Source organism: Aegilops tauschii, chromosome 2, assembly GCF_002575655.3.
Source record: "Aegilops tauschii subsp. strangulata cultivar AL8/78 chromosome 2, Aet v6.0, whole genome shotgun sequence".
Taxonomy (NCBI): Eukaryota; Viridiplantae; Streptophyta; class Magnoliopsida; order Poales; family Poaceae; genus Aegilops; species Aegilops tauschii.
The window spans coordinates 525,530,625-525,545,159 of record NC_053036.3 but is presented as its reverse complement, the minus strand read 5'-3'; the positions used below and the strand labels follow the sequence as shown (position 1 = coordinate 525,545,159).

General features: G+C 48.5%; 1 protein-coding gene and 1 pseudogene across 3 annotated transcripts; one reads left to right on the top strand and one right to left on the bottom strand.

Moving 5' to 3' along the window:
- The first annotated feature begins 1,027 nt into the window (after positions 1-1,027).
- LOC141041196 (uncharacterized) lies at positions 1,028-7,637 on the top strand (annotated as a pseudogene).
- Positions 7,638-8,795: 1,158 nt separating this feature from the next.
- LOC109734491 (putative glycerol-3-phosphate transporter 1) lies at positions 8,796-13,564 on the bottom strand. Of its 3 annotated transcripts, XM_020293700.3 has the most exons (4): positions 13,469-13,564; positions 13,256-13,369; positions 9,910-10,978; positions 8,796-9,791 (listed from the first exon to the last, which is right to left on the bottom strand). In XM_020293700.3, the coding sequence occupies exons 3-4, from the start codon at positions 10,898-10,900 to the stop codon at positions 9,223-9,225; spliced, it is 1,560 nt and encodes a 519-aa protein (XP_020149289.1). In that variant the 5' UTR covers positions 10,901-10,978; positions 13,256-13,369; positions 13,469-13,564; the 3' UTR covers positions 8,796-9,222. The 3 variants fall into 3 exon arrangements, with proteins under 3 accessions (XP_020149289.1, XP_020149287.1, XP_040255537.1); XM_020293698.4 differs by lacking the exons at positions 13,256-13,369; positions 13,469-13,564 and adding an exon at positions 12,008-12,338; XM_040399603.3 differs by lacking the exons at positions 13,256-13,369; positions 13,469-13,564 and adding an exon at positions 11,638-11,691.
- Between the last annotated feature and the right edge of the window lie 971 nt (positions 13,565-14,535).

Sequence of the window (14,535 nt, the reverse complement as noted above, 5' to 3'; positions counted from 1 at the left end):
CTACGCCGGAGTTGACGGTAGGAATCTACTCTGGAGTGAGTAGTGGTCAGTTAGGTTGTACTTCCTCGCCTAACTGCTTTGGGCCTAGCGCTCCTGTGTCTGGCGATGATGTCCCTTGATGCTGCATTTGTCTTGTCAGCTTTCTTTTTTTTTCATTTTTGGGTTTTCATTCGGTTTTCCCTGGACCAAACTCTCTTCTTCTTAATCAAATGCGGGAACCCCCTGCCCTCACACAAGGTTTATCCAAAAAAAAGGAATCTATGCCGAAACTCCGTCTACTACGTTCAAATGGACGAACTCGAGGAGGATCAAAGCCTGGAAGACAATCTCGAAGAACAAACACCGCCATCCACCCGAGCGGCACCAGGATCTCCTCCCTGGATCTTTAACACCGGGTTGCAGCCAGTTTTAGAGCGTTAGCCTCTCAATCTTTAGGGTTCACTCTAGCACATGAAAGCAACACCGAAGAGCTTGATATAACTCGCCGCCCCTCTTTTAGCCAGGATCTAGACATAGTAGGAGGGGTGAACTACGAGCCAACAACTACGGTGAGGAAGTCACAAAATCTAGTTGCACGTTTGCAGCCTGCGAGCATAGGACACTCCATCGAGAGCACGCTCACGTACGAGTGTACCCCCTCGCGTCGCTCCCGCGAGCGAGCGAGGGGGAAAACCCTAGCCGCCGGGGCTAGGCCTCCTCCTCCAGCTCCCTCCCTCGCCACCGCCGGTGAGCGCCGCCGTCCGGTCGGCGTAGGCGGCGGTGGGGATCTCTCTTCTCCTTGCTCGATCTCGCGCGGCACGAGACGACGGCTTCAGCTATAGCGTCATGCCGATCAAGGGCCCGGTGGCACAACAGCTCCCGGCAGGGGCGCTTGGCGGCATGGGTGGAGTTCGACTGGACGTGGCATGGCGATCGACTGGGCGTGAGCAGAGGATGGAGGTGGGGCTGGGCGTGGCTGGTGGCGGCGGCGGCTGACCCAGATCCGGTGTTGGCGGTGGCGACGGCGATAGCTGGCATGGATCCGGGCATGGTGGTGGCGGCATCCCCTCCGCCGGGGATGACGGGCCAGGTGGTGGGTCCTTGTGGCGGTGACGGTGGCGGCAGATCTTGGGATCCTGTTTCCGAGCTCGTCATGGGATGCGCGTGGCGGACGGAGCTTCCTCCGGAGTCGACGACGCTTGATGCAGGATCGTGGTGGCGGCTGCCGTTGTATGGGCGGCGATAGCGGCTGGCACATATTTGTGAACTTTAAAGGTTCACATGCTTAAAAAATATTTGTGAACTTTAAATATTCATGGATTTTTAAAAATATACATAGTTTTAAAAATGTTTACAACTATTAATGAATATTCATGATTTAACATGTGAAAAATAAAACTAAAATTTTAAAAGAGAAGAAAAAAACAAACATGACAAGAATAAAACATGAAAATACCAAACAAAAGGCATGAAAACACAGAAAATAAATGAAACCAAAAAACGGGCAATACCTTCTTACAACCAGAAAAAAATGGTCGACCCAACGACACACACCCTATAGGTGGGTCCAGAACATCGCCAAGAACTTCGGATGCACCAGGAAGCTTCAAATATAGGGAGCTTAATATCTTGATAGATTAGCCGGACAAAAAAAATTGCAGGGGGATTAGCTGGTCTATTGGCCAAGTTTTCTTGATTGCACCACATGAAGACAATATGATTCTTTTTCGAGAGGGTTTGAGCTGACGTAAAATTATCTATAAAATATAATATAATTGAATACCTAAAAACATACCATTGCTAATCAAACAACCCACATAAGAAAACTAATGATTATTAATTCTCGAAAAATCCTATATAATTGGCTCCACCCTATTAATACAGCACCAACTCGCCATGGGGCGGGTCCTATTCGCCGCCCGCGAGTGGCAAATAGAGAAGGCACCGCTCCCAAGCGAGCAAGATGGGCCGCCCAATTTTGTTGCGCACACTGTTGTTCGTTCGCTACAGCTTTTTCTTTTTGTTTCTATTTGCTTTTTGTTTTTCTGAATTTTTATTTGATTTTTTTCCTTTTTTTTCTTTTTTAATACACAGTGAACGATTCTTGGATATACGATGAATATGTTTTGAATACACACAAAACATGTTTATAATATATGATGAACATTTTTGGAATACACACTAAACATTTTGTAATATATGTTGAGCATTTTTTTTAGTTCACACTAACAATTATTTAATATATACTGAACTTTTCTTAATATATGGTGAACATATTTTTCAGTATACACTGTACTTGTTTTAAAAAATGTACTGAACAATTTGTAAAAGGTTATATTTATTTTTAATTGGATTGTAAATATGTAGCTCTGTCTTTTTGGAGAATAACTAACTGAAAATCAAAGAGGCAAAAACAGAAAATCTCTCGGACAGAGTGGGCCCGACCATTTCCCTTGCTTTCAGGTGTTGCCTCACCTACCCGACGCAAAGGCTGAGCCGAGTTTCAGACTAAATTTTTTGGTGGAATTATAAATGTACAGGCTGAGGTACTCCCTCCATTCCCTTATACATGGCCACTTTATTTTTCGTGTCAAATTTTAACTTATAATTTTGGTCAACAAATTATGGATTATATGTTATAAAAAATATATCACCTGAAAGTTTTTTGAAATATGCATCCAATGACATACTTTTTATGGCATATAGCACACTTTTTGTTGGTAAGATTGATGGTCAAAGTTAGATATAAAAATATGAAGTGGCCTTATATAAGAGAATGGAGGGAGTAGGGTTTGTGAGGATGTAACACGTCCGCACGACCCTGGCGTTGTGGCCCTCCGTAGGTTCAGGAGTTTTGATCGTAGCCGTTGCCCGCTGGAACCGAAAGGCCTTGTCCGCTGGTGTCTTAGGAGAGAGATTGTCCGATTGGGAGATTGTCAGCCGGTCAATCTATCAGGACAAGTACATTGGTTTAGACGGCAACAGTCTGCAATACATATCCACGTCATCTATAGATAGTGTTATAGACAGCTTCTACAATGGCTTTTTTTAGTACTCCCTCCGTCCGAAAATACTTGTCAGAGAAATGGATAAAAATGGATATATCTAAAACTAGAATGTGTCTAGATACATTCATTTCTCCGACAAGTATTTCCGGACGGAGGGAGTAGTTGTCTGCATAAACTTGCCACCGCGTGGAACATTAAAAAAATAATCCATGGGCTACCAGTAGCACCAGTACCGACGGCAGCCATACAACGGGAAAAGTGGCGTCGTTAGCCAGCGATTTTCACGTGATTCGACCGTCTGCCCGATGAGTGAAGTTTATTTTAAACCTTGAATTTGTAGAGCCCGTCGGAATCAAACCCTGAACTCGAAATCTCTGAAGTCCACACCTTATATTCAGTGATCCCGGTCAATCTCAACCTCAAACTTGTTTGATGTTGTTTGTCAGAGGGAAAAAGACGATACGCTTGGCATTGGCGTCGTCAGGAAATTCTTTGCATTGGCGACCTCTTTCTTTTCTCTTCCTCTCTCTCCTCCAATTCACCAAATATCCTAGGTGGCGCCTCCTATAGAGAGCTGAATCAACCCCATTATACATGATATTTTCTTTGTTACAGACAGTCAGACACTCCATCAGCAAGCCGACGATACGCTTGGCATCGGCGTCGTCAGGAAATTCTTTGCCTGGCGAAATGGCAGGCGTTGCAGCGAGATGTCGGAAAAGGCTGCGGCAGGAGAATGCGTGCCCCGATGCGCAGGTCGCGCGCACGGCCACCCGACCGAGCCGCACCGCTCCCCCGCCTCCGTTGTCCCCACGGCGCGTATGCAAACGTGAACCGTGTGCATGTTCCTAGTTTGCATGGAATCCTGGACGCATCCACACGTCTGCGCATCGATCAGAAGAGCGTGCATCCTCTACTCCCACCTCATAGCTCCCATGCTTCAATCTTTAAAAATTACTCCCTCCGATCCAAAATAAATGCCACACTATTGAACTAAGATTAATTCAGTCATAGTTTAAGACGGTGACACTTATTATCAATCAGAGTGGGAGTTTTTTTAATGCTCACAAGACATGTATGCATAGTCTCTAAGAATTTTAAATCCAAATTCCAAATAAGGGCCCGTTGCAATTGGATAAACAAGAATTTCGCAATAAGGGCCCTGTTGCAATTGCAACAAAACTCTGGTAGCAATAGCGACGGACACGACTACGAGTCACACATGTTCTTTTTGCAGGAAATAAATTCTACAACAAGTTCTCTATTGTGAAAAAATTCCGCAACAAGACTTTGTTACAAAAATACATATGTATTTATGTTGTGTTGCAAAATTTCCGTAATAAGATCTGTGTTACAATAAAAAATACTCGTAACAGGATCTTTGTTACAATGATGAAAGGGTCGCTCAGTGTACTAGATCTGACGGCTGGTGACCGGGCTGATCTTTTAAACAGAGCGGACATGTAGTACGCCCCTTTCTCCCCTCTTTCTCTCTCAAGAAAGAACAACGCTAACGCCCATACATGTGGTCGGAGCCAAACCCGTCCACACGCCCTATAGCACACAGACTACCTATGTCACCGCATGCATGCATGTGGAAATCTTTTTGGATTTTTTGTTTTTAAAATATTTTATCTCTTAAATGAAAATCCGATTGAAGATCCGTTTTCACCATTAAATCTCTCGCGACGAGATCTTTGAAACTAGATCTCATATCAATATATTTCGACGAATTTTTTTTGGTTAAAAGTTGACGTGTCTATTGCACATGAATTGCCATGATGTTTACATTGAAGTTGCCATGATATATTTCAGCTATTTTCTTCTACATTTAAAAGTAAATTTTGACATATTATAAAACGGGGAATTAAGAAACTAGGCTTGCCATGCTTAAATTAAAATTGCCATGATACATGCACTTAAAATTGCCATGGTTCATACAAAAAAATATTTTCATGGTCAAAGTACTGGAATTGCCATCATCGAAAAACTAAAATTGCCATGATCTACAAACTAAAATTGCCACATGGCAACTTTAGTTTAAGCACTATGACAACTACAATGTAAACATCATGGCAACTTTTGGGCCAAAAAGAATTTCGTCGAAACATATCAACATGGGGTCTAGTTTTGAAGATCTCGTCGAGGCGGATTTATTGATGAAAACGGATTTTTAATTCACTTTTTTAATTAGAAGATAAAACATTTTTAAGCCGAAAACCAAAAAAAATTCTGCTGATGTCATTCATACGTGGCAAAATGAGAGGTGATGGAGGCGTGTGGGCAATATGCAAATGCCCACACGTGTGGCCGTTAGTTTTTCCGTAAAGAAAAGGGTCAGGCCGATCGCTTGATCGGTTTCCTTGTGGTGGACGTGGTACAGCAGTCCAAACTCCAGATCGATAACCGCCCGTATCCGTCTGGGTCTCCATATGTGAAGTGCATTGCCTGTAGGTTTCACGAATCCATAAAAGCAGCACGACTGCACGAGCCGAAGCCCTAGTAGAAGCCTATCGGTGTTGCGGTGCGGGGCGTGCGATTTCTCGCAAGCACTTGTTGTTCGATCGTTTTCTCGCCTCCAAGCACCTCCTCGATCAGCGGCAATGGTAAACTCTCCTTCCTCCCGATCATAACGAAGCGCCCGCGTAGACAAACCCTGACCGATTCCCCCGCGCAGGCCGTCAAGAAGGACAACAAGGCGGCGGCGCCTTCGTCGTCGCCGCCAAAACCGGCGGCGGGAAGCAGCAGCAGAAGAGAGTATTTGACAAAAAACTACCACATTAGGGGTTACCGTCCCACATAACTACCATTTTCAAAAAAATGACTGATAACTACCAATTTTTTTTTTAATTTTGTGACTAAAAACTACCACTTTTGAAAAATGAGCAGTTTAGATGATTTAAACACGTTTATGACATGCGGGACCCACCCGTCAGGGCTGACGTGGCGGCAAAGTCAATTCCGTTTATTTTGACCGTTATTACACCGTCACCCTAAACGCTTTTATGACATATGAGACCCACCGGTCAGGACTATCTTCTTCTTCTTCCTCCACTTCTCTCTATTTGGCATTTCAACAAACACCTCCTGTGCATCGCGGACTGACATCGGCAGCAAGGTGACGGTGGCGATGGACTCGGCGTTGAGCTTGGATGATGGCAGGCTGACGATGGGGCGGCCCTTGAGCACGACCTCGACAGCGGCCTGGCACGCCTCCTACTGGCCGGACCAGAGCAGGCCGACGGAGCCGTACACGGGGTTGACCATCCAGCCGCACGCCTCGTAGAGCAGCAAGTGGAAGAGCGCCTGGCGAAGGCCGGCGTCGGGGCTGGCGGCGAGCAGGTTGAGCAGCTCGACGCGGCCGTAGAACTTGGCGAGGAAGACGGTGGCGTTGGCCTGCGCTTCGGGGCTCCGGATCCAGTCCAGGCAGGGGTGGATGGTGCAGCCCTCAAGCTCGTCGCCGACCAGATCCGCCGCCTCGCGTCCGCCGCCTCGCCGGAGTTCCCTTCGGTCTCCCCTCATCTCCGCCTACCGTGGTTGGTGCCTAGCGCCGTCGCCCGGTCCGCTCGTCTTGGTGCGCGAAGAGAGAAGGAGGAGGAGGAGGAGGAAGAAGATTGATGCTGACAGGTGGGCCCCACTTGTAATAACAGTCAACATAACGGTCAAAATAAACGGAGTTGACTTTGCCGCCACATCAGCTCTGACGGGTGGGCCCTGCATGTCATAAACGTGTTTAAATCGTCTAAACTGATCATTTTTCAAAAAGGTAGTTTTTAGTCACAAAATTAAAAAAAATAGTTATCAGACACTTTTTTGAAAGTGGTAGTTCTGTGGGACGGTAACCCCTAATGTCCAGCAGAAGAAGAAGGTACGTATAAGCTAGTCCAAGCGATTTCCCAGATGAATTCACTTTTCTCACCTCCCGCAAAAAAAAAAGGATCACAGGATATGTCATCAATCTGGGTCACGATTAATTTGGTGTTTGATCCTGTACATATGCAGAAGTGGAGCAAGGGAAAGCAGAAGGAGAAGCTCAACAACGCCGTGCTGTTCGACCAGGCCACCTACGACAAGATGCTGTCCGAGGCGCCCAAGTACAAGCTCGTCACACCATCCGTCCTCTCGGAGCGCCTTAGGGTAAGTATACGTACGATCGATCATACGGTTCTGTTCTTAATTAACCCGCGTACAATGCACTAGTTACACATAACGATTGTCCTATGATTTCACCTAACATATGTTAATTATCTTCCTGCAGATTAATGCGTCCCTGGCTAAGAGGGGCATCAAGGACCTGATGGCAGGGGGGCTCGTAAGGGAGGTGTCCCTTCATGCCAGCCAGCAGATTTTCACCAGGGCCACCAACGTACCATCGAGTTAGTTATACTATTTGCTAGTGGCGTTCTTCTAGTCCAGTAGTAGGCTAATAAGAAGTTTCTTTTTAGTTGTAATAATAGGCTAATAAGAAGTTGATACCCTTGTACTTAAAGTATATTCTTCAGTTAGTACGAGTAGTGTTGAATTATCTTGTTTTCGTTTCAAAAAAAAAAATCTTGTTTTACGTGATCCATCTTTGTTCGCGGGCTTGTATATTTGGTTGCCACCTTGATCATCGCCAGATTTAGGTTGGGGCATAAATCTTCTGTGTTCATGCTACCATCATTTGATCAAAAGAACCATAGAACCAAGTTTTTCGGCATCGAGTCTGTCCAGAAAGAGATGTTCCAATTTCATCTTGATGTGAAGAGCCTGTCCATATGGCCTGAAATCTTTACTGAAAACATTATTGGCAGGATCCAACGAGTCAGCTTGTGGTCGCTACTCGCTAAACAATATTGACTTATGCTACTCCCTCTGGTCACTTTTATAAAGGCGTTGTAGACATTTAAGATAGTGCGCAAAACAGCTCAATTTCAGTTGTCTGAAACGACTTATGAAAGTGAACGGAGGGAGTAGAATTAGCCAGGGAGAAATAACAATGGAAGCTCAACCATGAAAACCTGAAAATATTGGTTGGTCAAGCAACTGTAATAGGCAAAAAGTTGGTTCAGCAAACAAACTTAGTATCATAATCCCTTTCGCGTCGGCAGTTACTCCTACTTTTGATGCCGGATGCATCCGCAGAGAAAAAGTTGTTGTCTTTCACCATCTTTAACACTGGGTTGCAGCCAGTTTCAGAGCGGTGGCCTCTCGTTCACGCTGCGGGCACATGAGAGCAACCCCGGAGAGCTTGATATAACTCGCCGCCCCACTTTTAGCCAACATCTAGCCAGAGTAGGAGGGGTGGACTGCGAGTCTGCGAGCCAGCAGCCACAGCGAGTAAGTCACACAGTCCAGCTCCGTTGTGACTTGGGAGCACGCTATTGCAATGCTTCTCCATCCGCATCCTGGACCAAACTCTGCTAAAACAGAGGTCTCGTTGCAGTCTGTAACTTGATTCCTTTTATATTACTTGCTACTATAATCACAAAGCAACGATTGAGCCAATCCGCTAATACGTTAATACCTTTGAGCTGACCAACATCGGCCACGTCTCTTTTTCTAATCGAGCGTTCGAAAACAAATGAATAAGTACGTGTTTCAAGCTCTTCACGAAACGGACATGACATGCCCTCAACATGCTGCCGTTTGGCCAGGTTTTCCTAATCAGCAATACATCAGTATTATGTAACAACCTCCTGTAACTCCCTTAACCTCGAACATTGTTTTACGCCAGCCTTAGTTCAATTTTTCTTTGATAACGATCACACAAAATTGTGTGTTTTGGGGAGAAACCGCCACTTGACAAACACCAGAATACGAACATACTTTACTTGTCACCGAGTGGTGAAAGGATATCTCAGATTTCACAGCATCATGCGCTACAATCAATGTACACTTTCCGAAGTGGCTACAAATTTAGTACAGTGCCGGCCTTCGTTTCCTTGATCTGTCGCTGATACTGCAAAACAGAGAGTACCGCTCTTCATCATGGTCTAAATGGTCGGCACATGCTCTACATCGAGGAGCAGACAGCGCGCAATAATCCGCACCGTTATCCGAACAAATTCGGCGTAACAATCACTCCATATGCACAGCACGACACAATCACATGAGACCCGAGAGCGCCCTACTACACGCCACCTCGGTTGGAAAATCAGAGGGGAGCCCGCTCCTTCTTCCCGTCGCACCTCCCGATTTCCCGGCCCACCCGCCGCCCTAATTCAATGTACAGTCCGGCCATCTCCGGCCCCGCCTAAGGTTCCTCCAGCGACGACACGGGCAGGTCGCTCGCCAATTCGACGGGCCTCTGCGGCGCCGCCATCTTCGCGGTGATCTCGGCCACGACCAGCCTCGACAGCAGCAGCCCCGCGACGAGCGCCGACGCCATGAGCATAGTGAACACGCCGCTCCAGCTCTTGGCGGAGATGTACCCCGTCAGGAGCGGCCCGACGGCCGCGCCGATGGAGCCCGTGCCGTCGATGATCGCCGTCACGGTGGCCAGCGCGCGGGAGTTGCCGTTGAGCGAGCTGTGCGTGCCGAGGTCGGCGGACACGGCGGTGGTGATGAGCGCGTAGGGCCCGTTCACCAGCACCCCCGTCACGAACATGAGCGCCACGTTCCACGTCAGCGAGATGCTCCCGTAGATGCGGTAGAAGAAGAGCGCCGGGATCGCGGAGAAGGTGAAGGTGGCCGCCGTCAGCGCCCGCGCGTCCAGCCGGTCGGAGATGTGGCCGGCGAGGATGCCGCCGACGACGCCGCCCACGTCGAACAGGGTCGACAGGATCCCCGCCGCAGAGTCTGACAGATATTCTCCCCCGATCTCTGAAATTCAGGAACAGAACAAAACGGTGGTCAGGTCAGAAAAAGATTCATTTTTTTTATCTCCAACTGCTAATGGCACGAACCCAAGAAAAGAACTATATAGAACTACTTGACGAACCTGTGTGGCTGAGATAGAAGGGAAGCCAGTAGAGGAACGTGTAGGCGACAAGCTTGCAGAAGAAGAGGCAGAGAGCAAATGGGGCAACGCCGGGGATTCTCCATGCCTGAATGAACCCCACTGCCTCGTCTCTACCACTGGAATGTCCTTCCAGCAGAGGCACATCCGTGCCATTCTTCTCGTAGTCCTTCACATGGCGATCCTCCTCGACGCCTATCACCTCGGGGTCAACGGGCAAGAACAGAAACACGGCGAGCCCGACCAGCGCGATCATGGCACCAGGGACTGCAAACGACCAGCTCCACCCGAACTTCAGCATGGCAGCGGCGATCAGTGAGCCAGAAATGTTCCCCACGGAGGTGTGAGCGTTCCAGATCCCCATGATCAGCCCCCTCTTGCTCTTCCCGAACCAATTGCCGACGACTGCGACCACGGAAGGCCAGCCGGACGACTGGAACAGGCCGGCGATCATCTGGACGCCCAGAAAGTAGTAGAAGCTGTGGATGTTGAGCCAGTAGCCGGCTCCGAAAGCGGCGGTGAACAGCCCGGTTCCGACCATTCCGATGGTCAGGAGGATCCTGAGATCCACCCGGTCACCCAGATGGCCAGCAAAGAACATGCCAATTGCATACACCCCAAGGAATGCAAGATCGATCTCGCCGAGCAGCTGGGTGCCATCCTCGCCGTTGAACGGAGCCCAGCCACTCTCGAGAGCCGTGTTGTTCGCCGCGCCTTTCAGCTCTTGAAGATACATATGGCTGGGCCAGTGCAACAAGCCTAGGTTTGTTGTCTTGGGATCAAGAACACTCTTGACAATGCTTGTGGTTTTCCTAGTGGCATGGTAACTGGCATATGACAGGAAGGTGAGCACCAACACAAGAGCCTGCGATGATCTGAAGGAGAGAGGGCCGCCACGGACACACTCGATGAGCTGAATCCCCATAGGCTTTATGCTACCCATTCTGCTTCTGTTCTCAGTTGAGGAGCCCATGAGTGAGCCTGAATTTGGCTTCTCTACAATCTGTTAACGTAGCCGGGAAGAAGGCCGGCTGGTGTTATTGCCTAATATCTGAAAAAAAACCAAACACGGCAAACGTCAGAATTATCCAGATAAGATCATAAGTGCTGACCGACAGCTCGACACAAATGTGGAACTTGGAGTTATGAAAATTCAAGTGACGGATGCAAATGCTTATTTTGCAACAAGGAGTAATCATCCTATAACAATGCTTGGATGAATTATTGGGGCCAGGGACTAGTCGGTTCCTGAAATAAAATAAATAGCACGCAATACTGCACCTCCTAGGATATGATTATAGGTTGGATGTCACGAATTATGTAGGTGGGATGTTGTGAGCGCAACATTGTTAAATCACTGAATCTTTTGTTTGAGCGGCTCTGGCATCAGCACATATATGCCTACAAATGAGCATTTTTCATCAGAATGAACCTAGCAGGATAGCCAAGCGCCCAAGCTCAAAATTAAAAAAGCAGGGACCCTGTATGATATACACACCACCCCGGATTGAACAGAGAAAACAATCGCTATCTTCATACAGTTGAAGATAACGTGAAATTGATTGGAAGATTTGGTCGAGGGAAGGGGGAAAGATCTAATAATCACTACCAAAATCAAGAACTGCGATTGAACTTGGATTGATAACTGAAATAAATGATACCAAAGGAGAACAGAAAACATCCTTCCACCACAGCAGCATCTCATCTCACCTCCAGTTGAGCAATGGGAGGGAAGAGGAGAAGGCAAGGCACACAGATGCGTGAGTATGAGCCCAAGGGAAGGGCATGGATGAATATAAAGGGGAAGAAGCACGACAAGGCCGGTCTTGCAAGCAAGGCAAGGGAGCCCGACAACAGAAGCAACCGAACCAACGGATCTTACTCTTCAGAAAGAGAAAGCAGAGGGAGCAGAGAGGCTAAAGTTGCCCGAAGCTATGCAACTTGCAAGACAACCGTTGAGGAGAAGACGGGCGATCCGTTTTGCCGCCATGGCCGGCATCTCCTTTCTCTGACGCAGGCGGACGAAACGGAACAGAAAGCAAGATGGGGAGGCGCCGGCATGACGCGAGCCATTCATTACCTGCGGAGGGAGGACGGATCGACGTGCTGGCCGTGGAGGTCGTCCGAGAAACAGAGGATGTGTGGTCTTCTTCTTCTTCTTCTCCGGGCGGCTGTTGGCGAGTCGGGTGGGGCGCGTGGTCGTGGGGAGCGCGGACCGTGGAAGTGCTGAGGCGCCTCGGCCGTGGCCTCCGAGGAGCTAGCTGCTCGTGTTTTATACCGGTGCTGGCGACAGCGTTTGTTCGGCTGCTCCTGCTCGTGGTGCCCGTGGGCTGCCGCTGGATCGGGTGTTTCCCCGGTGTGGTCACGCACTCACGCCTACGGTCTCTTCTTTGTGGTGCCCAATCCCTTTGCTTAACGACAGGAGGCGTATTGAGTGAGTACTATTATACTTTCTCTGTTTCTAAATATTTGTGTTTCTAGAGATTTCAAATGGACTATCACATACGGATGTATATAGACATGTTTTAGAGTGTAGATTGACTCATTTTGCTTCGTATGTAGTCACTTGTTGAAATCTCTAAAAGACAAATATTTAGGAACGGAGGGAGCAGTTGACTAACTTGTGCTATAATACTACCTAATAAAATAGTATACAGTACTCCTGAGGGAAGCATGTGCCTTGACATGTGGATAGTCCAACCCAAGCGTGGAAGAATGCATCCATCATAAATAGTAGTGTAACATGTTCAAGCACGCGTCCTGGGCAGGCCTTGCGTGCGGCAGAGCAACATCTTACGCTAATCAAACGCACTGCGAAATTGCACGAGCGAGCGAGCAAGCCAACGGAGATCTCCTTCTAGCTTGTTCATACCCGCGGTGACGAGACGCACGCGCCCGCCACGGTTTCCGGGCTCTCCCTCCCAGCAAAAGAAAAGAGGCCGAAAAGGTTGGCCCGCTCAGCAGATTTGCTTGCGGCCGGCTGCGACTCCAAGAATAGATTAGTCTTTCGAAGGGAATATTGGGAGCGGATATCCTTTTCGGGGGCGGATATTCGCGGAGCTAAAATTATATGCCTCGTACCGGATCCCAACACCTGTGGGGCCCCCGCCAAGCGCGATCCTGTGCCTCACGTCATGTGTTCTCCAGTAACCCGCATGCTAACCGGCCGCGGTTTTCTAACTTTGCTTGGACGCAACGTATCACTAATGTCAATCAAACGATAAAGAATTACGTACTACTTGCTTAATGTCATTACTATTATAATTCCCGGTTTCTGAAGTCTGAATGTACCGGAAATTTGTACGGTGAAAGTTATTTGGGGACGAACCTTTTGCTTTTTTTTTGTTTCGATCGCCGTGCAGTGCCGCTGAATGTGGCCGACGTGAACCGGAGGTCGACGACTGTTGCGCGCGTGAGGGCGCAGTCGTCCGGCGCGGCGTGTCTGCGCATGAGATGAGACAGAGGGAATCGGGTCAGGAGAGGAGAGGAAAGGCAAGGGCGCGATTGATTGATTGATTGGCTCGGCGGTGACAGACAATACCTCGATTCGTCGACGGGATCGAGCCCAGCAGGATCGAGCTCCGTCGAGCGAACGGACAAACCAGGGGGAAGAGGCCGCGCGCCTATTTATGCCGGGGGGGGGGGGGAATAGTGGCCTCCCTCTGGGTTTCAGAAAAAAGGTGAAAAGGAAATTAGAAAGAAAAGGTGAACCGATGTGCTATTTACGTAGTACCACATATACAGTACGACTGCGGAACAAACCATTGTCTTTTTATGGGATGGGAGTGGCTACACGTCATCGGATGACTGGGTTTTTTTTTTGGCCAGACATTTTCTTTCTGCATCGTCCGAGCCGGCGTCATTGCACGCGTCGGCCGAGCGGGCGTCCTCGCCTGGCCGGTCGCCTGGTGTGACTGGTTCTGCGTCTGGGAGCAGTCTGCGTCGTCATCGTCATCTTCATCGATCCCGTCTCCGCCGCCACCTCCGCCGCCTACCGCTATTCTGCGTCCTCGTACGCGCAGTCAGAGTGGTATTGTTCGGCCTAAGGAGCGCACTAACGACACGGTTGCATGGATTGCGGCGTGTATGGCACAAATAGATGCTGATCCCACTGCTGAGCCTCGGCATTTTCAGGCGGCTCTTTGGACTCCTCATTGGCGCAGTGCCATGGAGCAGGAGTTTCAGGCACCACAGAGGAATGATACTTGGCGCTTGGTTCCTCCTATGACTGGTGTCAACATCATTGACTCAAGTGGGTGTTTAAGGTAAAGAAGCATGCTGATAAATCTATTGAGCGGTACAAGGCACGGTTGGTGGCTAAAGGGTTTAACCAACGGTATGGTCTTGATTATGAGGATACCTTAAGTCCAGTTGTCAAACCTACCACTATTCGTTCGCTTCTGTCCTTGGCTGTTGCCAAAGGGTGGTCTTTGTGTCAGCTTGATGTTCAGAATGCTTTTCTCCTTGGGGTCTTGGAGGAAGAGGTTTACATGCGGCAACCTCCAGGTTTTGTTGATCTTGCTCGTCCACATCATTTGTGTCGTCTTGTTAAGATGCTTTATGGACTTAAGCAAACTCCACGTGCATGGCATGCCCGACTTGGCTCGG